Below are 27,891 nucleotides of genomic sequence, written 5' to 3'. Positions count from 1 at the left end.
ATAGTTATAAATAAAAACTTGCTTGAAATTATTATTACTGTTTTATTTATATTACAGTAGCACCCAAAACACAGTAGGTGCTGTGCCTGCCATACAGGAAGACCCAGTCCCTCCCTTGAAACACTTAGAGTCTAAAATGACGAACAGGCCAAATGATGAAGCATGGGTGAAAAGGTATAATATACAAGCAAAGTGATTAACAGTATGATTAACACACAGCTAAATAGCTCCACATCTGCCTTGTACGTTATAAACTATCCCCAATTGCTTCTCTACCATAATCATCATTAGTTGGTTAATTTCTTGTAAGTAAGGCTATAGAGGCAAGTCAACAGAATGATATTTGAATGACAGAGGATGATTAAGAACCTTGAATAAAAAAAAGACATAAGTACGATGGACTAAATTATGCCTAGTGTACATCCATTCACTTCAATGGATTTAAGCCACAAATGAATATATTTTTGACAGCCTTTCACATGGTTGGAAAAATACAATTATTTTTATCATGCATAATATTAAACCACTTAAAAGTAAATTTAAAAATTAAGAATAAAACACATTTTTAATATAAACTGCTAAAAGAAGAAATTTTTTCTTGCTGAGGAATTGGTGGAACCTTGATACAGTTAATGGTACACATCTGACATCAGAAGACGGGCTAACTAAGCATTCCTAATTCTTTATTGCTACTAGATGACAACAGACATATTATTTACAAGTGATTTCTAATTCAAGAAAATTGTTCATGTACTACAGCAATTGACTGCCAACAAAACAGCACCAATAAGAAGGCACACTGCACAGTATATTTCCCACTGAACAGCATCCCCACTTAATCACTGGACATCTTCACAGGTGCTATTAGAGAACCTTGTTAAAATTCTCTCACCAAATTAAAAGGAAGGTTGTTAATGCTACTGTTTTTTAAAAGGAAGGTTGTTAATGCTACTGTTTTTGGATTCAACTTCTAGACTTCCAATTAATAGAGCAATATCAAGCTTTCTGAAAGTCGAAAGGATCAGTGTTCTCTTCTGCTTATTTACATTATTTTCTTCTTATAGTACAGTATATGGCTAATGTTTTAATGTATTCCTTCCTCTACAATTACTTCCTCAAGAAATTAATTCCTTGATTCTTGAGCAAGAATCCACCTCAGCTGCCTTTTCCTCATTCCTTTTTGCTCTAGATGTGAATGACAAGGCAGATATAAAAAATCATGATCAACGTGTAAATAATTTATTGGAATCTTGCACCAACATTCTTTTTCTGGAGCATAGACCTCTCCAGCTGGAAAATGACCTTCCAGTCATGGAGAAAAGGTACAGTAGATATCTAAAGACCTCTTACTTACTAATGTTGAGTAGTACCTTAAAGGATGGATAATTCCAGAGAAATCAGAGTTACTACAACTATGAACACTGCAAAGGAACAACATTTGTGGTAATTATTATTTGTGGTAATTATGTACACTGCAAAGGAACATTTCATGTGGCTCAGGACAGTTGCATATAAATGGAAACATATCATTCTGAACAGCAGAGTATGCATGAGGAGAATATTTAACTGATCTCTTTCACTGAATGGGGTCAATATGATGCATTTTGAGGAGTGCATAATGTGAACTAGGAGACATTTCTTATAGTGGCTGTGTAACAATACTCAAACATATACCAGCCTTTTGAATCAAATGCTTATTGTATCATAGAATCATAGAATATCAGGGTTGGAAGGGACCTCAGGAGGTCATCTAGTCCAAGCGCCTGCTCAAAGCGGGACCAATCCCCAATTTTTGCCCCAGATCCCTAAATGGCCCCCTCAAGGATTGAACTCACAACCCTGGGTTTAACAGGCCAATGCTCAAACCACTGAGCTATTCATTCCTCCTGTATCCAATTAGAATGCAGTAACATTGGAACAACACTGCTTTCACTCTGAGGTTGGATTCCACAGGAGGAAAACATATTTTCTCAAATGTGAAAGAAAGCAAAAGTTCACAATTTGGTTAGGAGGAACACTAGACAATAAAGCCTTCAAACAGATTTTCTGCAGGATCAGTTTTGGTGGGTTATTCTGGATATCCATCAATCTGCTAATTTTAACCTTTTGAATTATGATGATTATTATTTACAGTTGAGCAAATAATTTTCAACAAATAGTTTATCTGAAGAACTAATCTCTTTTGGCTCATGAGTTTGTTATTCAAAAGTATTCAGCAAATGTGTATTTCTTTAAATCTCTATTGACTGATGTACAACAGTTTTCTGCAAGTGTTCAAGCTGGGTTCACTGTGATTAGTCAGATGGCATTGTTTACTTTCCCTGATTGTGAAAACACTTCCAGCAAGAATATACGATTAAACAACTTTAGGTTAAAAAACCCAACATTCCTAATTAAAGTAGTAATCTAGGTGATATTATTGTTTCCTTTCCTTTGGCATTTAAAGAGATGAGACTCATAAATTTAGACTTTCCTGTTTAACTTTAATTCTGTCCTATACCAAATATGAATGAATGAGAGATTAAAACCTAACTTTCACAACTGACCCTGCAGGTTCCTTTGTGCAACATCCTGCATCTAGGAAAAGATTTAAACACAAACCTGTTTTTTGTGGGCTTTATTATGGATGTTTTATAAATTCTGCTTTTGCTTTATCAAAGAGAGGAATTACTTTTCTTGGTAGGTTTCTTCATTCTCCATAAACTGCAAATAGTTTGAAAAGTGACACAGACTTCTTGAGTTTGGGGAGCAATACATTTGGCACTTGCTGCAGGGATAAATAATGTAATCCTTTGGGGGAAGAATCTCATTTTAAAACCAATTTATTCTAAAAAACTCCAATTGACATTTCTTCGGATCCAATAGCATAGCAATCTTCAGAAAGGATTACTGAGCTGAGTTAGATTACTGAGCTCCATTTCTCTGAAACCTAGCTCTATGGTTTCTCATTATTATTAATAATTATCTGCATTAGAGTACCACCCATATGTGGTAGGGACTTTCCACATATACAGAAAGTCTGTCCTGCCCCTGAACATTTTACAGTCTAAGAAATTCAGTAGACAGACTGTATTATCGTGGGAAAGCAGGTGGTGGGTGGGGTGGTGCCCTCTACAGCACTTTAGTTATTTGTTTTAGGGGGGGGGGGGGGGGCAGGGGTTCATTAACATAATAATTTAGCTGCCCTTGTGAAGGAGATTTTCTTTCAAGTACAGGTTGACAAGCCACAGGCTGATTTCATTAGATTATATAATCCAAGGAAACCTTGGATTCATTTTAGCCTTTAACTATTTGGGAATTTCTAACAAATAGAGAGACTATAGTGAAAAATGTCATAGTGTAGGAGAGAGGTTTATTTAGGAACAATAATTTCTAAAGAGATCAATGCACCATTTCATAACACCTTGATATACCAGAGATTGCTAGCTTATCCTTTACATGGCTGTCAGTCTTTCCTGATTGGACATGCATTTCAAGGTCAAGATATGACCAGGCTAATTGGGAATATCAGATTACAGTTGTCTTGGGAGTTGTGTTACTAATAGAACGATTAATATGGACTTTGCAGGACACATTGTGTTCAGCTTTGTGTAGATGGTCGTGGGTTTATTGAAAAGGACTTGAATTGGAAATTGAACAATTTAAGCTTCAATCTAAGTGCAAGCCTTTGTGGGTGGGCACCCTATTACTTGATCCTCCAATACTGGCACAGAACTTTTAGAGGAAACACTGAGATCATAATGTAAAGAGAGCCTTTCACTTCCAAGATCAGTATTTTTTTGTTTGTTTTGGTGTTCGTGAATTATTTTGAGATTGAGTTTATCAGGTTTGGGGGGGTTATCTCCTGTGTCATGAATATCTGTCTTCCTTGGTTTCAGATAGAGTTGGTAAATGCATTTTGAATTTTCAGCAAAATATTTTTTTTAAACTCATTTTGGTGCTTTGCAGCCACCTCAGAGCTGGTTGAAACTTTCTGGATAATTCAAAATTTCAACAAAATATCTTTTTTCACCATTTTCCAACAAGCACTCTTTTCAACAAATTCTTCTCTTCTTGTGTGCCTCTGAATTCTTAAAGACTCTTCTTTGAAGAAAGAGATGTCATAGTTACTTTCCCATCTAGCAGTATCTGCAGAGAACTGGTTAAATTCATGGAGGTTAAATCCATTAATGGCTATTAGCCGGGATGGGTAAGGAATGGTGTCCCTAGCTTGTGTTTGTCAGAGGGTGGAGATGGATGGCAGGAGAGAGATCACTAGATCATTACCTGTTAAGTTCACTCCCTCTGGGGCATCTGGCATTAGCCACTGTCGGTAGACAGGATACTGGGCTGGACTGACCTTTGGTCTTACCCAGCATGGCCATTCTTATGTTCTTATGTTCATAGCCTAAATAGTCAATATTCTGAACAATCACTGAGTTCATCACAATGGGGATTACTGGCAGGTCTAATTATGCTTCCAATTCAGTAAAAAAACTAATAGAATGTTAGGAAGCATTAGGAAAGGGATTGGTAATGAGATAGAAAGTATTATAACGCAACTATATACATGTAAATCCATTCTACACCCACACCTTGAATACTGCATGCAGTTCTGGTTGTCCCATCTTAAAAATTGATACATTAGAATCTGAGAAAGTACAGAGAAGGGCAACAAAAATAATTAGGGGAATGGAACAGCTTCCATATGAAGAGAGAGATTAAAAAGACTCAGACTGCTAAGCTTGGAAAAAAGATGACTGAAGGGAGATATGATAGATGTCTGTAAAATCATGAATGGTGTGGAGAAAAAGTGTTATTTACCCCGTCACATAACACAAGAACCAGGGGTCCCCCAATGAAATTAATAGGCAGCAGATTTAGAACAAACATAATGAAGTACTTCTTCTCACAACATCTAGTCAAACTGCAGAACTCATTACCAGGGGATATTGTGAAACCCAAAACTAAAACTGGATTAAAAAAAGAATTAGTTCATGGAGAGGTCTATCAATGGCTATTAGCCAAGATGATCAGGGATGCAACCTAGGGTTGCCAACTTTCTGCCTGCAAAAAACTTAATACCCCTGCCCTGCCCCTTCCCTGAGGTCCACCTCTGCCCCACCCCTTCTCTGAGGCCCCGCCCCTACTCACTCCATCCCCCTCCCTCTGTTGCTCACTGTCCCCCACCCTCGCTCACTTGCTCATTTTCACTGGGCTGGGGGTTGGGCTGCTGGAGGGGGTAAGGGCTCTGGCTGGGGGTGTGAGCTTTGGGGTAGGGTCAGGGATGAGGGGTTTGGGGTGCAGGAGGGGACTCTGGGCTGGGGCCAAGGGGTTCAGAGTACGGAAGGAGGCTCAGGGTTGGGACAGGGGGTTAGGGTGTAGGAGGGGGTGTGGGCTGGGGGGGGGAGTTTGGGTGCGGGAGGGGGCTTACGGCTGGGGCAAAGGGTTGGGGTGCAGGAGCGGGTGAGGGGCGCAGGCTCTGGGCAGTGCTTACCTCATGCAGTTCCCAGAAGTGGCCGTCTTGTCCCGCTAACTCCTAGCCGCAGGGGTGGCCAGGGGTCTCCATGCACTGGCCACATTTGCGCCAAGGAGCCAGAGGGACATGCCGCTGCTTCTGGGAGCCATGAGGAGCCAGCTGCTGCAGCCAACTGGACTTTTAGAGGCCTGGTTAACACTGAAAACTGGACACCTGGCAATCCTAATGCAACCCCATGCTCTGGGTGTCTCTAAACCTCTGACTGCTAGAACCTGGGACTGCATGACAGGAGGTGGCTCACTCAATAATTGCCGTTCTTTTCACTACCTCTGAAGCATCTGGCATTGGTCATTGTCAGATGACAGGATACTGGGCCAGATGGACCATTGGTCTGATCTGAAATGGCCATTCTTATCTTCTTATATTCAGCCAACAAAAGGCAGGAGAAAGGAGGTGGTATCTAATATTTAATGAAAAAAGGGGTAAATAGTGAGGTGGCAAAATTTGCAGACAATACAAAACTACTCAAGATAGTTAAGTCCCAGGCAGACTGAAGAACTACAAAAGGATCGCTCAAAACTGGGTGACTGGGCAACAAAATGGCAGATGAAATTCCTTGTTGATAAATGCAAAGTAATGCATATTGGAAAACATAATTCCAACTACACGTATAAAATGAGGAGCTCTAAATTAGCTGTTACTACTCAAGAAAGAGATCTTTGAGTCATTGTGGACAGTTCTCTGAAAACATCCACTCAATGTGCAGCAGCAGTCAAAAAAGTGAACAGAATGTTGGGAATCATTAAGAAAGAGATAGAGAATAAGACAGAAAATATATTTCCTCTATATAAATCCATGGCATGACCACATCTTGAATACTGCATGCAGATGTGGTCGCCCCATCTCAAAAAAAGATATATTGGAATTGGAAAAAGTTCAGAAGAGGGCAACAAAAATGATTGGCGGTATGGAATGGCTTCCATATACAGAAAATATCATATTGCCTCTATATAAATCCATGGTACGACTACATCTTGAATACTGCATGCAGATGTGGTAGCCCCATCTAAAAAAAAAAAGTTATATTGGAATTGGAAAAAGTTCAGAAAAGGGCAACAAAAATGACTGGAGGTATGAAACGGCTTCCATATAAGGAGAGACTAATAAGACTGGGATTTTTCTGCTTGGAAAAGAGACGACTAAGGGGGGATACGATGGAGGTCTATAAAATCATGACTGGTGTGGAGAAAGTAAATAAGGAAGTGTTATTTACTCCTTCTCATAACACAAGATCTAGGGCTCACCAAATGAAATTAATAGGCAGCCGGTTTAAAACAAACAAAAGGAAGTATTTTTCACACAACGCAGTCAACCTGTGGAACTCCTTGCCAGAGGATGTTGTGAAAGACAAGACTATAACAGGATTAAAAAACAACAACCAGATACATTCATGGAGGATAGGTCCATCAATGGCTATTCGCCAGGTTGGGCAGGGATGGTGTCCCTCGCCTCTGTCAGAAGCTGGGAATGGGTGACAGGGGATGGATCTCTTGATGATTACCTGTTCTGTTCATTCCCTCTGGGGCACCTGTCATTGGCCACTGTTGGAAGACAGGATACTGGGCTAGATAGACCTTTGGTCTGACCCAGTATGGCTGTTGTTATGTTCTTAAAGTCCCAAAATAAGTTTCCTTAATATTATTGAAAACTTCAGATCCAGACTCCAGCGAGAAACTGCTGAATTGGAATTCATTTGCAAATTGGATACTATTAATTTAGGCTTAAATAGAGACTGGGAGTGGCTAAGTCATTATGCAAGGTAGCCTATTTCCTCTTGTTTTTTCCTACCCCCATCTCCCAGATGTTCTGGTTTAACTTGGATTTAAACTTGGAGAGTGGTCAGTTTGGATGAGCTATTACCAGCAGGAGAGTGAGTTTGTGTGTGTATGGGGGTGGGTTTTTGGAGGGGGGTGAGGGAGTGAGAGAACCTGGATTTGTGCAGGAAATGGCCTAACTTCATTATCATGCACATTGTGTAAAGAGTTGTCACTTTGGATGGGCTATCACCAGCAGAAGAGTGAATTTGTGTGGGGGGGTGGAGGGTGAGAAAACCTGGATTTGTGCTGGAAATGGCCTAACCTGAAGATTACTTTAGATAAGCTATTACCAGCAGGACAGTGGGGTGGGAGGAGGTATTGTTTCATATTCTCTGTGTATATATAAAGTCTGCTGCAGTTTCCACGGTATGCATCTGATGAAGTGAGCTGTAGCTCACGAAAGCTCATGCTCAAATAAATTGGTTAGTCTCTAAGGTGCCACAAGTACTCCTTTTCTTTTTGCGAATACAGACTAACACGGCTGTTACTCTGAAACCTGAAAAATCCTGGTGAGTTACATTTCACTATTAGATGGAACAACCTTAAATATTCTCTGTAAAAGTAGCATAGGAAGGTAGGAAATTCTGGAATAAATGAGTTCATTAAACAAAGAACCTCATTGTATAAAACTTTATGTAAAAGGAAAATATTTCAGTTAAATCAATCTTTGATTTTAAGAAAACTCACTCTACAAATGTACTTTAAAGGATACTAAGGGGTACCTTTTCAGTCGGGACTCTCTACCCAGTCTCTCCCTGTGTATGCACAAAATGGTGCAGACACATACTTTTGCCTGCACTGTCCAGGTACGAACAGTTGTATGCACACTAACATTTAAATTAACCCTTTAACAGTATAACACTTGGGACCATGTAAGTAAGTAGTAGCATTTCTACCTGCAAAATCCATTGGCCCTAATGATTTTTACAAGTAGAAAAGCTAATATGCTCCCAGGTTTTAGACTTTTTAAAGAGCACGCACAAGTGGAGCCTGAGGCCTCTAAATCTGGCACTAAATATCTAATCCACTTGCTTTACAAATTTTTGAATAGGCTTTCTTTGCTTTCATTATGCAACATTAAAGGTACCTACATGTACCATGACCACCGGCTCCTCCCCAGCACTACACGTAAGTCTATCTAGATGTCTCGAGAGATCCGCAGCCATTGCACCAGGCAGGCATGTGACCATGAGGATCTTCCGGTCATCGCATACCCAGCTATCTATGTTTCTAATGCTCAAATCACCAATCACTGATACCTGTTTCTTCCTAATAACTGGAGTTCCCTCCCACGGAGAGATATCCTCAGTGCGAGAAGATACCACATCATCATCTGGAATGAGGGTCCAACTATGGGATTGTTTCTCTCTGCTCCAGTTGGATGTTCTCCTTCCCTGAAACTTTCATCCTCCTTAACAGCACAGAGGCTGTCAGTCCAGGGGTGGGACTGTTCTACTGTGCCCTGAAAGTCTCATCTCTGTACCTCTGTGTCTCCCTTAGCTCCTCCAGCTCAGCCACCCGGTCTCCAAAGCCCATACACAGTCTTTGAGGGCCAGGAGCTCCTTGCATCAAATGCACACATATGCCACCTGCCCAAAGGGCAGGTAACCATACATACTGCATTGGGTGCAATAAACTGAGTAGCCCCCACTCTGTTGCAGGACTTCTGCCTGCATTCTCTTTTTACTCCTGCAGCTCGTTCCTTTGTTGTTGTTTTGTTTTTATCAGGGGGTGTTTTTTGGTTTAACGTTAAACAAGTTTAAGGAATGTTAAGTGTATGTAGCCCCACCCCCCACACTTCCCCTGTAAATTCCCTGGCAAAACTCCTGTTAGCTGCTCCTGTTCACTAGAAAAACAACAGGGAATCTGGTGGCACCTTAAAGACTAACAGAGTTATTTGGGCACAAGCTTTCATGGGTAAAAAACCCACTTCTTCAGATGCATCACCTATTCACTAGATTGCTGATTTCACTTAAATGTCTATCTGTTAATCTATGCAGAAGTTGCCTTTGCACATACTGTTCCAGAACTTTGATACCCATAGCTCAGGGAGAATGTACTCTCCTGTGCCACCAGAGAGTCATTTCAGACCAATCTTAGTACGGCTGCTTCCTGCCTTCTTAACATACCCAAATTCTCAGGTATGCAGCAAGTACCTATATTGCTCTGTAGAGCAAGCTAATTGCAATGTTGTCTGCAGCTTAGTCTGCAGTTGACAACAGGTTTGTATAGTCCCCAGGCAATACGCAGAGACGGACAACAAGCAGAACTGAGTTTGTTTTTAACATATACTATTTTTTTCTTATAAAACAGAATACTACCCTCTGAAAATGGCGGTTCTACATAACGACATGAGTCATCAATAAACCACTGTTATAAATGTTTACTGAGGCTCAGAAGGGGAAATGACATAAATACAGCAATATAACATAGTAAACAATTTGATGCTAGATTAGGTGACGTTTAGGAGGAGACATTTATTTTAATCTCTCCCTCCATAAATAAACAAATTGGGTTCATGCAGTTGTAGTAACTGCATTACAAATGCATCTTTGGATATCCACATTTGATTTGGCGGACTGTGGAGAATAAGTATTAGGTTTTTAGGTTGGTTGTTTTAGGTTAATTTTTTGTAAGTCTGTAATGTATTTAAAAGTACCCAGATTATAAGGCGGGTACATATTTTCTTTAAAAGTGAAATAAATAAATATAATATCATAAAAATGTGCATGGCAGTTGCAATTTGCATGTGCAAATGCCAGAATGACTTCTCTTTTAAAAACATATCTGGGTCTTTATCTTAGCGGTGATTTTATATGTGTTAGAATAACAAATCTATTTCTGCATTCATATAGCCATTATGTTTGTCAGTCATAAAGCATTTATCCAACACAGAAGGTTAGAATTCAGGACCTTTTGCTCCAGTGGCCCCTTCCCATTTGCACTAAAGGAGAATCCCCCTTAGCTGTCAATAGGAAAGATCAATCAAGGTTCATCAAAAAGTTCACCCATTTTTCAAAGCTTTTACAATTATGGACTGGCTTTTGATCAAACCTGGTCTGAGCTCAAACATAACTTGGTCACACTAGGATTTTGGGATTTTTCTAGCCTGAAACTCAAGGTAGAACTTTGGGGCTATGGGACCCATGGGAACCCAAACTGAAATGTTTGGTAAAAGGTGAAAGATTTATACGATCTGAATGCTCTAGTTAATCCCTGTGAATTGTAACAGCAGGTATTTGTACAGCTCTAGTTAGCAGATGTAATAATGTTTTCCCAGTGTAGGCCAACCACTAGGCCTGAATTACTTTATTAGTGGGGATTGGATGCAACCACTGTAAAAGCACTGGAGCTAGTGTAACCCACACACCTCCTGGGTGTGGTGTCCTGTCCCATCTAGTGGAGCTGAGACCACTGAGAGAGAGAGACAGAGAGAATAATGAGTCTGCTCTACAGCCTTAGCTAACAGCGTATGGCTTTTAGCTCATGCTGTAGTGGCTCATGCACTAAGCTCCAGAGATCCCTGGTTCACCCGCTGACAACCAGGGTCTGTCAGTGTTACACTAGTACAATATTCAGCAGCATGCTTCAATAGGCTCACACAAACAGACTGCATCAATGTGTTTTGTGACTTCTGAAACCACTGCTTTTGTTCTGGGCATTTGTGCTCTTTAATTTTGTGCAGTACTCATATACCACAGTGAGAGGTACTTTAACAGAAACAATAAACAGGTAAAAATGTTCTTGTGTGCCTTGGGGCAGAATTTATATCATATGAAACAAAAGTCCACACCTAACATGAAATCAAAAAGCCTGAGACAGGAATTTTCACTTTCTGAACTCCTTTGCCCTGCAGCAACACATTATGAACTCCTTTCCCTCTTTCTCTAGAGAGAGACTATGGCAAAAAGATATTCTCACAGTACTCTTAAACAGAGCAACAGATTTAGACAGAAACCAGTCCACAGAAAAAGCAAATGCATCCACACTCATCCTGTTGGGCCACAGTGTTGTTTGATCCACTTACCACCAGATATTCCTGTACCACCTCAAAGAGGCTGCAAGGAGAAAACCCTGAAATGGCTTAGGTCCTTCATTAAATCTAAAAGGTTATTATAGGAAACCATTTTTCCATCTTTGGAGCCCTCTAGAAACCCTCAAGTCTCAATCCTCTGCCTGATACTATGCAATGGCTATATGAAGCTATTTTGGACCACATGGGTCGTGGTGCCAGAAGCATACAGATAACACACACCTTTATGTCAACGTTAAACAGCATTTCCCAAGCTTTCTCAATGCTCAATTCAGATTATGACCTAGATGCAGAGCAACTGCCTAGAGCTGAACCCAGGAAAGTCAGTGGTAACGCTGGTGGGAAGAAGGAACCAAGTTGTTGAACAAGTCCCTCCATAACAGCTTCCACAATGAGGGCATTTGCCCTTCAGATTGTCAAGTTGGTCTGTAACCTTAAATTCCTTTAGGACACTTCACGGCTACTGGAAGTCCAAATACCTATGACAACAAAGAAAGTCCACTTTCATCTACAAATAGTAGGGAGATTGTATCCCCTCCTATGAGACACAGATCTGGCCACAATGATCAACCGTCCATGACTTCCAGGCTTGAATACTACAGCTCATTATGTCTTTCAAGAATGAAGTCTCACATCCTGAAAAAACACATAAAACATAGTCAATCTGCTTAGTAACAAAGGTCACTGTGAGTGCTCCAGCCCAGTGCTCTGCTTTCTGCACTGGCTGTCCAATGAATACAGAGCCCAGTTTCAAGATCTCCCTCAATATTTAAAGCCCTCCATGGGATAGGCTCTAGTAGCCTGAGAGATTGCCTCTCCTTCTGCTACCATCACCTTCCACCAGAACAATTAAATTATTGACCAAAAGGGGAAGATTTGTGAGCTCAGGAGACAGAACTTTGACAGAAGCTTGACAAAGACTATACCTTTCATTAACATAAGAATGTTCACTCCCACTTTAGAGCAAAATTCAAGTTAGTTTTCCCTCAATAGTTCTTCTAACACCGAACCCCGTCACAGAATGTAGCCCACTAATTAGGTTACTTTGAGCAAACCTGAAATTTCAAAGCAACAGAGTTGAAATTACTTAGTTCCTCCTGTTTCATAACCAAATTATGCACAACTACACATTTTGTACACTCTGTCAAAACTATAAATCAGGCTGTCTCTGCTCAAAGTTGAAACCACGTTCTGATGAATGCTTCTCTGGGTAATTATGGTAGACAATGCCTGCCCTCTTTTGACTGGCATACACTATGATCTTTACCTGGCATTGCACACTAAGTGAATACACCTTTCCAAATCCATTTTCTCTACCCTCTCTCATATGTCATCAGTTCCCACTGCCGGATTCACAAACCATGGTGAATTCTCTGATGACCATGGCTCGAGCTTCCAGGCTGTAATGAAACTTGAAACCAGGCAATTTCAGATGGTTCTGAGTTTTGTTGGGAACATTTCAGACAGCTCCAATTTACAGTTGGTCCATCTGTTAAAAATAAATCTGTGTGTACCTCTAACTACACACATATGGAAATGCATCAAGAGCTGCACAGAATGTGAAAGGAAAATCTGACGTAAATGAGCATTCCAATGCATTTGATGATGGTACAATGGTCAAAAAAGATGCCAGTGATGACAGTTGAACGTCCCTTTGCCTTCCCAGCCCCCTTCATATATTCTCAGGCATAGGATGACAAAGGGAAGTCCACGGGTCACATGAATAGATACTGTAGACATGTTACATTGTCGGAATTCCCTTCTCCACACAACCAGAACCACCCCAGCCTTGCTGTTTAGTTCCGTCAGTCTGCCTGTTGAGGAATAAACTACCCTACTACATACAGAATAAATTATTAAACAAGAAAGACTGATGCCCTTGCTTAACACTCTAACACAGTCCTTGTTACTTAGCTCATTGATAGTATGAAGTAAAGATACAGATCAAAACTTTGGAGCTGAACACCTTCAAACTGTGAATTGGAGCTGAATGTTGTGTCTGACCCCTATCTTATAAGGCAACAAAATAAAAGCTGGATTGGAACAACCCTATTCTCAGGAAAAGTTCAGATTTGGATTGTATTTTGTTGCCATCTCTAGCCTGAAGAGATGCTTATGCCTGTGTTACAAAAGCAACAATATCTGAAAACAGCCAAGTTTTAAAAGGAGCCACCATGGTGCAGTAGCTATACCACAAGACTGGAACTCAAGAGACCTGGGGGTTCCATTCATTCTGACAATGATTTGTCACGTGAACTTGGACAAGTCATTTAATCTCTCTGTTTCATTTTCACCCTCTGTAAAAATGGGGGCAATGATGCCTAGCAACTCCACAGTGCAACACTTGGCTAGGAACCTGTCCTATCTTTTACATTGAACACCAAGCTGGGAGAACATCGAGCGTACTCGCTGGGGCCCTACTTCCTTTAGAGGATCTGGTCTGCTGGCTCAGGAGTGTGACCCAGCCTCCTTTGCACATATACTGAAATTGGTGCAACAATTAAGTGCACTGCAGACCATGTTCTCCAAAGTCTCCTGAGTTGGCCTGCCTGCTTGGGGAAAATGGCTAAAGGACCTACCACACACAATTAGACTTCTTCCATTCTACTGCTCTATTCTGGTTTTGAAAACAGAAACATTTTGTCCAATTCCACAAAGCACATTTAGGTTTGTGAAAGTTGCTATACAAATGTATTAACTAAAACATTCTAACTGATTTTAGGAAAACCCACACAGAATATAGCATGCTTTGATTTTATTTCCACTACCTTAATGCAAATGTTTCAAATACATCTTCCAGTGTATTAACTGGCTTCTTTGGTTCCTTATTTTTATTGTATTTCACAGACTTCTAGAGAAATAAAAAAACTTTAAACAGAGCTCAACTTTTTGGTTTTTAAAAAAAATCTATTTTCCCAGCAGATATAAAATGCTCTATCAGCTTTTCCTGAAGAGAAACAGAATAGCTACTCTTACTGAAAGAAAAGAACTTTAATAAAAAAAAACTGCATGTGTGGCTTTCTTTGTTTGTTTTATCTATTATGACCAGATTAGGGCCCAGGCTTTATACTTATTTATATATCCTTTTCTTCTTCATCTCTTTTGAAGGTGAAGCCCCCCCACTCCAAAGTTATACTTTATACTGAAAAGGGAAATGAAGTAAATGTAAGCAAAGATTTTTAAATCTATTTCCAAAGCTAATGGAGAGTCTTTAGGGCCACAAATCAGGTTTACAAATGTCTTACAAGCCCCTTTTTCTGCACTTATCGCAACCATGAGGGTCAATTATCCCTCTGATAAAGCACACTGAATGCAAAACTAAATAAAAAATGTTCCCTGGGAATTAAGTCCAAACATTTGGTGATAGAACAGAGCACAAAATTGGCAGAGTTGGTGCTTTCATGCAGCGCTGGAGTATTTGTTATATTTACTTGCCTTTTCCAATTATAAAAACCCAATTACTTGGTATTGAAAATGCTCATTTCCCTTTTGTTGAGCACAACCTGTGGAATTGGATAGCAAACTGCATCTCAAAATGCCTGAATGATCTGATCTTTAACACACACTATCCATGGCTGTAGCTGCCATGTATGCTCTGCTCATGTGGAGTTTTTTCTTGCTTCCAAATAAGACACTACACTCACAGGAAACAAAAGATAGGATGAAGTGACTATTCAGTTCTCATAGGTACGGATACAAAATGAAGACATGCTCCATAAATCTATACGCCCTTTCTGCTTCTAAGGGTTCCTTTTAGATTTTAAAAATATTAACTGTAAAAAGAAATATAGCTGGTAAGAATGGTATTGTATATGGGCTTGTCACCATACTTGCCATATTGAGTTTCTTACCAGAAGCAAATATATGTGAACATGTTCAAAGCATGGACAATAATTGTCTGCTTGCTGGAATACTTGTGTATGTGAGGATATTCTATAATTAAACATACATTTTTCTGTGCTATGTTTCCAGGTTCTGAAACCCAGGGGAGGGTATCAGTTAATAAGAATATTAACTAGAGCTGGTGACAAAGTATTTAAGCACATCCATTCAAATAAAAACTGAAATTTTGCTCCTACTGTAGTCACAACACCTTTTATTCATTTCCCATAAATATCTGTAGGACAGATTTTCTGGAGTTCTGCCCCATATTTACACTGTCTGAGGATCAGGCCCTTGTACAAGTGAATTTTCCCCTTTCCTTCCCACAAGAACATTCAAGGACAGGAAAAGTACTGTATACAATTTTGAGGTGATCGACAGCCATCTTGAAAACTCTTGATGGGTTTGAGAGCCACCCAACTAGGGAGCAATAGCAATACCTCATGACTTAAGTAACCAATAAGATCACAACAATAGTGATTACAAATAATAAATATGCCAAGAAAGATACGAGGTGGAAAAAGAGCTAGGAATATCTGGCAGGAGACTTTGTAAATATTGGGTAACATTTATTTAAAATATGGAGGATTACTGAAGCGTTCTTTTACTTAGCCAGAGAACTTCTTTCTGTAACAACATGTGTACACTAAAGAGTGACAACCAATTGGGATGATTTTTTCCCCAACAAAGCCTGAACAGTCTATGGACAACACCTACCAGTTGCATTGTGTTAGACTTGTAGTAATCGCAAACCAATAGAAAACTTATTATTTGTGACGATAGCAAATGTGAATAATTTAGTGCCTGACATTTTTAATGCACTGTGGGTGACAACTTTTTTTTTAGGTCTACAACCACTACTTAGTAATTTTCAGGCATGACTGATAAATGCAGCTAGATTTCCAATGCCATTTTGAAACTTGAGGTAGTAATGCACCATCAGTAATATCTGACACATCAGTATTTAATAGAAATGCTTCATTAATGTCCGGGAATGTTATAATTGGATAATTTGCAATAGGCTGTTTTAAGTAATTAGATGCTTCACTGCACTCCACTGTCTGTTCATTTGAGTCAGATGATGGACTGAGCTCTCTTTCCAGGCTGTCCCTTAATATTTTCCCAGCACAGGAACAAAGGCCTGGCTGTGCTCTTACTTCTGCAGGATCATGTAATTTTTACCAATCTCTAATCTGATGCTTGTTAACAAAATCACATGGGGGGGGGGGGGAGAAGGAAAAGAGAATTAACCCATCTGTTTCAACTGATTTGTTTTTTTAAACTGGCACCTTTGAAACTTACTTCTCTCCACCATTCAGACATGATCCATGTTCTCTCATGCAACACAAACTATTCTGGATAGCATCATTAAAATGTCACACAACATTCCGCAGCCAAATACATATAAACAAGCCAACTATTCACAGCAGATTATAACATATCACAGAGGTACAGTAGCTTCTACACAAGTTGAAGGACAAAGATGAGGAGAGGTAAAATGCCCAAGTGTTGGGGAGAATAACTAAGCATGGGAAAAGCAGAATGGGCTCAGTTACTGAGATTTTATTGTCTTAAGCAAAGAGGAAGTTGGATCATACACCAGGGAAGACGTGGATCTTGATGTATAATAAGAAGTTAATATCTGGCACTTCTTTGTCTTCTATCCAAATACCTCAAAGTATTTTGTAAACATTGACATATTAAGCCTCAAAACACTCCTTTGGATTAGTATTATTATTCAAATTTTACATATAGGGAAATTAAAGAATGGAGAGGTTAAGTGACTTGCCAATGGCCACACATGAAGTCTGTGACAGAACCAGGAACGGAACCTACGTCAAGACACAGCGAGACAATTTCCAAAGGTGAAGGTCTGTTTGCTATAAGGCTATATCGTCTACAGGAAAATGTGAAAGAAGAGTGGGTCTGGTATTTGGAGAGGGATGGGCTGGAGAGAGAAACAAAGTGAGGGAGAGACAAGGAAAGAAAATCCACAAAGGATATTGAAGACTAGAGGGAAAATTTTGTAATGGATTCTGAAATGGTTAAGAAATTATTAAAATTTTGGAAGATGGGGCTGATGTGACCCTCCATATGAACAAAAGGAAGCATTGAAAGTTTAGATTTAGATGGATTTTAAAAATGGAATTACAGTAGCCAAGAGGAGACGGAGGCATGCATGAGAATTTCAGAAGAGTAGTAATCAAGATAGCTTCCACACTGTAGTGATATATATTTCAGGTACCAGTGCCTGTGTAATTCCAACCTGTTGAATAGTGGACTTAGCCATATTTCTCAGCGTATTTTAAGCACCTAAATCCTTATTTTCACACCTGAGTCACTGGCTTGATTTTCAAAGGAGTGGAACTCAAGCATTTCTATTTAGCTTGCCATAATGTAACTGCAGCAGTACCATGTTATCTCTTGGCAATAACCCCCACGCTATAGGTTATCCAAATGTTCAGAGTCAAAACTTGCAGTATTTTGATTTAGTTAGATAACATCTGTGATGCATACACTGTAATGGGCGATATTTCAGCATTAAGTGCATTTTTAGAAGCACTGAACCAGAAATCAGTTAAGTAGTAGTGGTGAGGGATAACACCACTGAATTAGAAATTTTCTGACTTGCCTGTGTTAGTTCTGGCTGTTAAGGAACCTAAATGCCTGCTCTATTATAGAAATAGTCTACTCATAGCATCACAGCTCGAAGATACGTTAACTCGAAGATAACTCTAGTTATAGGTCCATGAAGCCTTTTACCCTTTGAGTAGGGAAACTTTGGTCTCTAAACATTTCTCATGGAAGCTATTAATATAATTTTACAATCCATTTATAAAATGTTCTTAAAATATAATGGAAAAATACTGTTTCTATTCTGCATTTAAACTGGGTATAAGTCATCTCTTCTATTTTGTGACAAATTGTCTTTGTAATGCTGTATGAATAGGTTATAAGTTTAACAGGGGGCTCAGAGAGACCTACTCAATCTGAGGAGAGAATTCTGCACAGGGGCCGCCATGCAGTGGTCAAACTCAGTCTTAACCCTTTTCCTCTGGTTAAGGAGTGGAGTGATCACCAACCTATATACAATCAAGGATGAGGTCAAGGAAACCATGAATATACACAATATCCTCCCAACTCTGCACAGAGATGGAAGTGGGGTCGGTCTTCTCCAACTGACTGGAAGCTGGGGAGATGCAGTACCTCAGCATGTCCCAAGAGAGAGAGTTCCTAGATGGAAGCTTCAAAAATGGATGTGTCTGTGAGAAGATGGGACCTCGCAGGAATGAAAATAACCTATTCCCAGTAACTGGGGAATGCATGGACAAAAGGAAGGAAGACAGCTCCCCTCCTCACCTTCTGTCCAACCGATCCCGCCAACTTTCCCCCAAAACAATAAAGGCACAGTTCTATTCCCTTTGTCTCCCTCCTGAAAGAGCTCCACAGCTCTCAGGTATGGAATGGTGATCAGTAGCCTCCACTTTGATTGACTCCAGTGACAACTGTCCTCAGGGATCTGCTCAGTGCAGAATCAGGTAACTTGGCTATGTTTAAATTATTTTTTCACCATGGGGGGGGGGAAGGGGAGGGAGGAGGGGGAAGATAAGCACATTTTCAGGCTCATATATTGATCTCTGACTCCATGCATAATTCACTTTGACATAGCTAGTATATGATCCTGAGTGCTGGGCCATAAGCTGCAGAACAACTGACACCAACTTTGGATAACTTTCCCCATGTCTGAAAATATTATTCTAATTTTTAAACCATTAATGGAGCCAAATACTGAAATCCAGAATTGAGGCAATGAGAGAGGTAAGAAGTGGGGTGAGGGAAAGGTTGGGGTGGTGGACAAGGCTTTCTAAATCTCAGGAACAGTACTAATGACTGATTTCCAAAGAAAATATTCCTTGAGGATATTTCCTTAATTGTGCTTCATACATTTATGCAGAACCCAAACGAAGCACAGTGCTTTACATTCAATTCAGGCATATTAGCCACTGATGAGTGATCAAGAATAATGTTACTTTAATGAGAGAACTAGTTTATATTTTCAGAATTATCTGGCACCCTTAGAGGCCTTCTCTATTCTTACATTTGAATAAGATGACTCATTTCTACTCTCCTTTGACTTGGCTAATATATTTGTTTATGATCTAGTTTTCAGCTAATTTCGGAGGTCATGCAACCTAAAAGCCTTTGTTTGGATGGGGTCTACAATACTGAGCCTCTAAAATACTGTTCAATACATTGAAAAATGACCTAGAATCAAGGTAAAAATGATTTTTAAAAAAGCAGAATGTAGATCTCGTATGGGATGGGAAAGATCAAGAGTTTTTATAACACGTTTTGAATAAAACGACAATCCTGCTATCTGTGGATGAGACGGCTTGCCAACTGTTCATTAGTTCCTGAATCTGTGCTGTTGCCTTGCCCTTTGCTCTTTGGATTTGAGATTAGGTCAAAAACATGCCTTTTTCTGACTTTTCTGTCTCTGAGGATTGGAGCTTGATACTGTCAAGGAGCATTTTCCACTTCAGGCTGCTGATTATTTAAAACTGTAAATATGGACATACGTGCACAATTGCGCACACACTGGTTCAGATTTAAGTCCCTTCATAGCAGTGCCACTATGGATTCTGGGGCAAGCAGCAAGGATGTCCACTATTCTGCTTTTTCCACTAGAAGTATAAGGGAAAGGCATCAGAGAGCAGCCATCTGTTTGACTGACCCAATTGTGCAGGTGTTCTTTATTTTATCTCATCCATATGGTAACCTTAATAATTAAGCTTGGCAAACCTCAGAATTCTTTTTGAAACAAACTCAAGTACATTATGTTTTGTTTTGTTTGGCTGAAGGTTATTTCCAAGTCCTACATCTCCTCTTTTAAAGCCACCAACTTTCCAGACTTCATTGCACCATGACCTGTGAACTCCCACTAAGCAGCCTTCCCATCCACCAGTTCTTCCCAATTTTCTGTCTTCTTAACAACACCTCCTCTGGCTTTTGGATCCCTCTACCACTGAAGATATGTTGTGAGGCCAAAATGTTTTTATTTGAGGCTCTGACGCTTCCACTTTGAAACCTTGCAAAATCTGGCTGGCAGCAGAGTTTAGTGTGCTCCGAATTGCATTACGAGTCAGAGCTGAAAGTTGAAGTAGACATTCCAGGGCCAAGTCATCTTTATATTTTATCTTTAAAGGCGTGTGTATATGAAGACAGCGGAATATGAAGGTGTATATATGAAGTAGAGGTAGAATGGAAGATCAACTGAGGGCAATAGTCATAGGGAGAGATGAGTTGAGGGCACAATGGAAGGTCAGCCAACGTGTGGACAAGAATGGAAGAGGAGGGAGGAAGGGTTACATAGTTTTGGATGGGCTGGCTCCAGCAGGGGGGTCAAGGAGAGAGGTCCTCCATAGTTTAGGAGATTCTAGTAACAGTCAGGTAAGTATCTGACTTGAACGGCCGAAGCTTTTAAGGTTAATTCATCTATACTAATAATGCCTTTCAGTAAATTTATTCTTTTGCCTAAAACAAGCTAAGGTAAATATCTAAGTGAAAAGAGAACAACAATTCCAATAAAGTCATTTTTACATGAAGATTCCCTAACATGTGATTGTTGTACTATAGACTGAATCTCCTCAAAAGTCCTCAAAGTAATTATTTATGCCACAGCTTGATATGGTCAGATTACATTGTTTGTACCATTGTTGAACATGATGCTTTGCTGCTGGTTAACTTAAGTTTAGATCATGTTGTGCCTATTTGCTGAGGATATGTACATACTGCCCCTTGAGAAGGAGAGAGATGCCCACTGATGGATGAAAATCGTAAGCCTGGAAACAACAATAATCTAGAAAATGCTTCCCATTTTGGCTTTTTTGCATGAAAACAGTTGGATCTTGCAGTGAAGTTGGAAGCTTCGAGGCATACTTCATTCTCCATAAGTTGCTATATTGAACTGCTAAATAACATTTGTTATCTAGTTTGTAATGTCCCTATACATGTACAAGAATTTCAACTTTAACATGGATATAGAGACCTCTTGATATAGAGACCTTCACCCCAAAGTGGCTGGTTTGAATTCAGCACCAATTGATAATGTATGAAAGTCACTACTATTTAGAGTTGGGCAGGAAATGGTTATCCTGTCCCATGAAATGTCAAAATTGCAAAAATATTAATGAAATGAAAAAGATTTTTAAATTTTTGGGGCGTCAACCAAAATGCTTATTTTAAAACAGATAGAAATTGAAACCTTTTTTCAGTCTAATCAGTTTAAATTTCATAATTTTTTGTTTAGAAAATTCCAAAATAAAACATTTTGACAATTTTGAAATTTCTTCTTGGCATTTTTTTGAGTTGGGAAATTTGTTGAACCCAATTCTGTTTTGCAAACAGTTTCAGTTTTGACAAATGGGCCATTTTTTAATGAAAATACAATGCCTCAAAAAATTTTCAACACACTCTATTACAATGTAATGGCTGTTTGGTTAAATGAGTTTTGTGGTGTCATTCCAATTTCAGGTATCCATATCATAAAAGCTGCCACCACAGTTGGCTCTAAAATGCACCTTTGTTGAAAGTTCTCAGCAAAGAGGCTGTGGATTCAATTGCTGTTCAACTGGTTTTCTTCCCTGCTTGCTAAATGGAACATTTTCCTACATTTTCTTAGTTTTGATTTTGTCTTTGCAAGAATTGCATTGTTGTCTAAAGGATATAGAAATATAAGTACCACGACAGAAAATTTTTGGATTCATTCTAACTTTGCCATGGAATGAACCCTAATAGCTTTGGCCACTATGGTCATAAACTTCCAGAAACTAATTCAACCTATGTTATTTGACTACTTGTACATTTGTGCACCTAAAATGTGATTTTTATTTACTTTAACATACAGTAACTCATGTTTACTATGTTACTAAAAAATCCCATGCCCTTTGTAGATGAACTACTTAGATTCTCAGTGTCCTTCCTATAATTGTAATTTATACAATAATAGAGAAAAGATGTTACTCACTTGTGTTTATCTTCTGAAGTGAGATGTGCTTTTCCAGCTGTCTACGAAGTTTCACTTCTGCCCCATATTTGCCGGTAGTCCCATTGTCAGCCAGAATAAAATGGGAGTGCATACTATTGAGTACTGTCAGTTTACTCATAGGATTGGACATTGTCTGGTATGGTCGGACCACCTGCATTATAGAGACAGAAAGTGCTCAATACGACAAGACAGCAAACACCCTCTGATTAAAGTAAATCATGAGGTACAAAATATTTATGCTGAGTTGTAGATAGGTCACAATTAAAAAGTAATTGTTTGCCAATAGTTACTACTTTATGGTATTTTAGATATTGCAGTTTCCATGTATATATCACATAGGAAATAACGTGGCACTTATAATGGTGTGGTATCTTTTGGTAAATATTGACTTACTAAGGCTACCACTGTTAAAAAGAACTCTAGGATATTCTCTTTCAATGGGACTGGTAGTCTGAATACAGTTACTTTTCAGGCACCTTAAAGAATTTTAGAGCCTCTGCACATTGGTGAATTTCACCCTCAGAAGAATAATACTTGTAATCTATGTCATCCCAGGTCAATCAGCAAAGATAATACTTAAAGATAATACTTAATACTTAATATATACAATCTTGCAAATTATACCACAAGTAACGTGGTTATTCCACTAGTGCTGTACTTTAAACATGTGTACAATTACTCAGCTGTATAGAAAAAGGAAAATATTTGGAAAAAATTCAATTTAATGGATAACATACAACTTTGATGGTAGATTATTTATCATTTTAAAAGATAATGCTGTCAGGCATGACTTATTGCTGTATTAACATGACATGATACAGCGCAGTAGGAGGAACAATCAAATAATACTGTAAGACATGGTGGATAACAATAGCTGGTGAGCTCTTGGGATGAGGGCTTGTCTTCAGTGTGTTTTCTGTGCTGCATCTAGGACACCTATGGGCAGCAAAAGTCTATTATTAACGAAGGGCTTGTCTACCTGGGGAAATAGCCAGGCAATAGTTACTCCACACTAGCTTCTGAAGTGGGCATGCTTATTCCTCACAAAGAGTGCCTTTTTGCAGTTAAATTTCCATTTTGGAAGTGGATTAAGCTAATCCACAAAAAGGCACTCAGTGTAGAAGAACTGTCCACCCGGGGACCTCGTGCAGAATAGCTACTGTATTTTAAATTCACACCCTAGTTTATTTTGCAATAGCTTCTCCATGTAGACAAGCGTTAAGAAAGAATCTGAAGTCCCCCTTTCTCTTGTTATTGAAAAAGATTTATGATGGAAAAGTAGAGGTTTATAAAGAATAGTACTTGATTGAAAGTCCCTGGCCAAAGGGCTCTTTTTATGTTCTTAAAATGTCAGTGCTTACAGTACTTTTGTTAGTCCTCTGAAGACAAATGAAAGCCTGCAAACCTCTGTAATTGTTATAAAGTATCACACAGAGCAGTATTCAGTTAGGCATTTGCCAGGGAGAGAGAAAAGACCAGGAGGATGGCTTGCCAATGTCGTGCAGTTCCTTCCTGTACTGGAATAGGAGATTGATTTTGGCTGTAGTTTCTTTATATTTTTTCCTTTTAATCCCCTCAGTCATATAGAATTTATTCCACAGAGGAGTAAATGTTAATAAATATTAATGCTTTGTTAAAATAGACTCATCAGCTAGTTTTTCTTATATTAGTAAAGTGACCATGCATCCTTTGCCGCAAACCAAAGAAACCTCACAGAGTTTGGTTACTATTATCTGCTGTCTTGCAGTAGCATCTCACGAGCTATATACCAGAAAATTAGGGCAAAGAAAGTACAGTAATTCTGAGAAGATGGGCAAGAAGTTTGCCTACCTACTGCATGATTATAAAGAGGGGAAAAATTCAGCCCACTGGCAAATGAAATTTTGCTGCTCAGACCTGTACTTTGCACCTCAAAATAAGATGCAATGATTTCTGCAACTGTTAAGCATCTTCAGATAGTAATGGTCTGACATAGAGGGATAATGAGTTGCAGTTCAAAAGGTGGTCTGGGTATAGCACTGAACAGATTCAGTAAAGATGCTTAGATGCAGATGAGAAGGAAATGTTCTGGTTTCATATCTGCTGTTAAACCAAAAGATCTGGATATACAAGAACTTGAATCATAATATTAATCAAAATAAGAAAAGAGTAAATAAGGAGATCCCTTACAGTGAGATTGCACAAAGCATGAGCAGTTAGTTCACTATCTGGCTATGTGGACTCTCTCCTCAGGCCCTATGCTATCAGCACTCCCAGCTATCATCGAGACACCACTGACTTCCTGAGGAAACTACAATCCATTGGTGATGTTCCAGAAAACATCACCCTAGCCACTATGGATGTAGAAGTTCTCTACACCAACATTCCACACAAAGATGGACTACAAGCCGTCAGGAACAGTATCCCCGATAATATCCTGGCAGACCTGGTGGCTGAGCTTTGTGACTTTGTCCTCACCCACAACTATTTCAGATTTGGGGACAATTTTATACCTTCAAGTCAACAGCACTGCTATGGGTACCCGCATGGCCCCACAGTATGCCAACATTTTTATGGCTGACTTAGAACAACACTTCCTCAGCTCTCGTCCCCTAGCGCCCCTACTCTACTTGCGCTACATTGATAACATCTTCATCATCTGGCTCCATGGGAAGGAGGCCCTTGAGGAATTCCACGGGGATTTCAACAATTTCCACCCCACCATCAACCTCAGCCTGGACCAGTCCACACAAGAGATCCACTTCCTGGATACTACAGTGCAAATAAGCAATGGTCACATAAACACCACCCTATACCGGAAACCGACTGTTGGCTATACTTACCTACATGGCTCCAGCTTTCATCCAGACCACATCACACGATCCACTGTCTACTGCCAAGCCCTAAGATACAACCGCATTTGCTCCAATCCCTCAGACAAACACCTACAGGATCTCTAACAAGCATTCTGAAAACTACAATACCCACCTGGGGACCTGAAGAAACAAATTGACAGCCAGAAGGCTACCCAGAAGTCACCTCCTACAGGACAGGCACAACAAAGAAAGTAACAGAACGCCACTAGCCGTCACCTTCAGCCCCCAACTAAAACCTCTCCAGCGCATCATCAAGGATCTACAACCTGTCCTGGAGGATGATCCCTCACTCTCACAGACCTTTGGAGACAGGCCAGTCCTTGCTTACAGACAGCCCCCAAACCTGAAGCAAATACTCACCAGCAACTACACACCACACAACAGAAACACTAACCCAGGAACCAATCCCTGCAACAAACCCCGTTGCCAACTCTGTCCACATATCTATTCAAGGGACACCATCATAGGACCTAACCACATCAGCCACACCATCACGTGCTCATCCACCTGTACATCTACCAATATGATATATGCCATCATGTGCTAGCAATGCCCCTCCGTCATGTACATTGGCCAAACCAGACAGTCTCTATGCAAAAGAATAAATGGACACAAATCAGACATCAAGAATTGTAACATTCAAAAAACCAGTAGGAAAGCATTTCAGTCTCCCTGGACACTCAATAACAGACTTAAAAATGGCCATTCTTCAACAAAAAAAACCTTCAAAAACAGACTTCAACGAGAAACTGCAGAAGTGAAATTAATTTGACACCATCAAATTAGGCCTGAATAAAGACTGGGAGTGGCTGGGTCACTACAAAAAGTAATTTTCCCTCTGTTGATACTCACCCCTTTTTGTCAACTGTTGGGAATGGGCCATATCTACCCTGATTGAATTGGCCTCATTAGCACTGACCCCCCCACTTGGTAAGGCAACTCCCATCTTTTCATGTGCTGTATATTTGTACCTGCCTACTGTATTTTTCATTCCATGCATCTGATGAAGTGGATTATAGCCCACGAAAGCTTATGCCCAAATAAATTTGTTTGTCTCTAAGGTGCCACAAGGACTCCTTGTTGTTTTTGCTGATACAGACTAACACGGCTACCCACTGAAACCTGTTCACTATCTGTGATGCTTCTTGTTACAATAAAGATCAGAGACTACACAGTGATACTCCAATCCTCTTTGAAGGTTAAGAAAAATTCTACATGAAGATAGCAAAACTCCATGCTCTGCGAGTATTCCTTGGGGAAGCACAGCTCTGCATCAAGACCACAAAGTTTAAATTTATCATCCTTACTGATTTCCATTTCTTTTGTTCTTTCCAGTCCTTCATGCTTCCTGGGCAAGTTAAAAGATAGTATTACGAAAATGAAATCAAACATTTTGATAGGCTTTGTCTTTATGGCAGAGTTAAGTTGAGTTTTTGGACCAACTTCTCTTGGTGAGAGACATACTTTTTGAGTTACACCAGACGTTCTCAAACTGGGGGTTAGGACCCCTCAGGGGGTCATGAGGTTATTACATGGGGGGTCACAAGCTGTCAGCCTCTACCCCAAACCCCGCTTTGCTGCCAGCATTTATAATGGTGTTAAATATGTAAAAAAGTGTTTTTAATGTATAAGGGGGGTCTCACACAGAGGCTTGCTATATGAAAGGGGTCATCAGTACAAAAGTTTGAGAACCACTGAGTCACACAGAGCTCTTCTTTAGGTGGGGAAAAGGTATTGAGGGTGTCACAGCTGAATACAAGATCAAACAGATAGTTTAGCATAAGTAGTTAGCACACATTCTAAGGGACCATTCCAGGTGAAGTGTCCCATTAACACCTCTGTAGTCATAGGACCAAAAGTGGGGGTAGTGGGTTACAGATTGTAGTAATTAGTTATACATCCAGTGTCTTTATTAAGACCATGACTTTTAGTGTCTAGCAAAGCTATGAATTTAAACTCCCAAGCTCATCTTTTGAAAGTGTTGTGCAGGTTTCCTTTGAGAATGAGGGCTGATAGATCAGATATAGAGTGATCGCTTTGTGAAAAGTGTTCACCCACAGGTCATACAGTGTTTTTGTCTTGAATGAACTCACATGGGAAAATGATGCGTAGCTTGAAAGCTTGTCTCTCTCACAAACAAAAGTTGGTCCAATAAAAGATATTCCCTCATCCACTTTGTCTCTCTAATATTCTGGAACCGACATGGCTACAACACTGCACATTATGTATCTACACATACCAGGGGAGGGTATATCATCTAGCCCAAACTTGTTGCATTCCAAGATAAAATGAGTGAGATTCAATAGTTTACAATTAATGGCACAGCTCTAAGTGAAGCATGGGGTGGGAGGCATGGAAAGGTAGCTTTAAGCCACCTTTCCGCCCTCCTGATCCTGGGCTACTCTGGGGGCTGGAGCAGTTCCTGGTGTAATTTAGATAGCCCTGGGTGTGTTAGTGCCCCAAATCTCTGCAGTGCTACATTGCTGTAACCTCACTGCTAATATGCCCCTCCTACCTCATGCTCATGCCTGTCAGGCCAGGGCTTGTTAGTGGGTCCTCTAAAGGCAGCCTCCCTCAGGTCTTGCACTAGGGGAATTCCCCTTGGCTAAAAGCGGGAATTTAAAGCCCCCTTTACATTGCTCCAGCCCTTTATCCTCGGTAGGAGAGCCAAAGTGGGGATGAAAATCTCACCCAATATATTGAACAAGGTCTCAGTGACTTTAACTATGCTTATTTTC

At 39.8% G+C, this 27,891-nt stretch overlaps 1 protein-coding gene across 6 annotated transcripts in view; it reads right to left on the bottom strand.

Moving 5' to 3' along the window:
* Positions 1–27,891, bottom strand: part of TRPM3 (transient receptor potential cation channel subfamily M member 3) — a 612,909-nt gene that overhangs the window by 132,815 nt on the left and 452,203 nt on the right. For all 6 annotated transcript variants that reach the window (XM_077816402.1, XM_077816403.1, XM_077816404.1 and 3 more), the window contains exon 6: positions 22,278–22,449. In XM_077816402.1, the coding sequence (XP_077672528.1) occupies positions 22,278–22,449 (172 nt within the window). The remainder of the gene's footprint in view (positions 1–22,277; positions 22,450–27,891) is intronic.

The sequence above is a fragment of the Eretmochelys imbricata genome, chromosome 5, assembly GCF_965152235.1.
Source record: "Eretmochelys imbricata isolate rEreImb1 chromosome 5, rEreImb1.hap1, whole genome shotgun sequence".
Classification (NCBI taxonomy): domain Eukaryota; kingdom Metazoa; phylum Chordata; order Testudines; family Cheloniidae; genus Eretmochelys; species Eretmochelys imbricata.
This window is presented reverse-complemented; position numbering and strand designations above follow the sequence as displayed.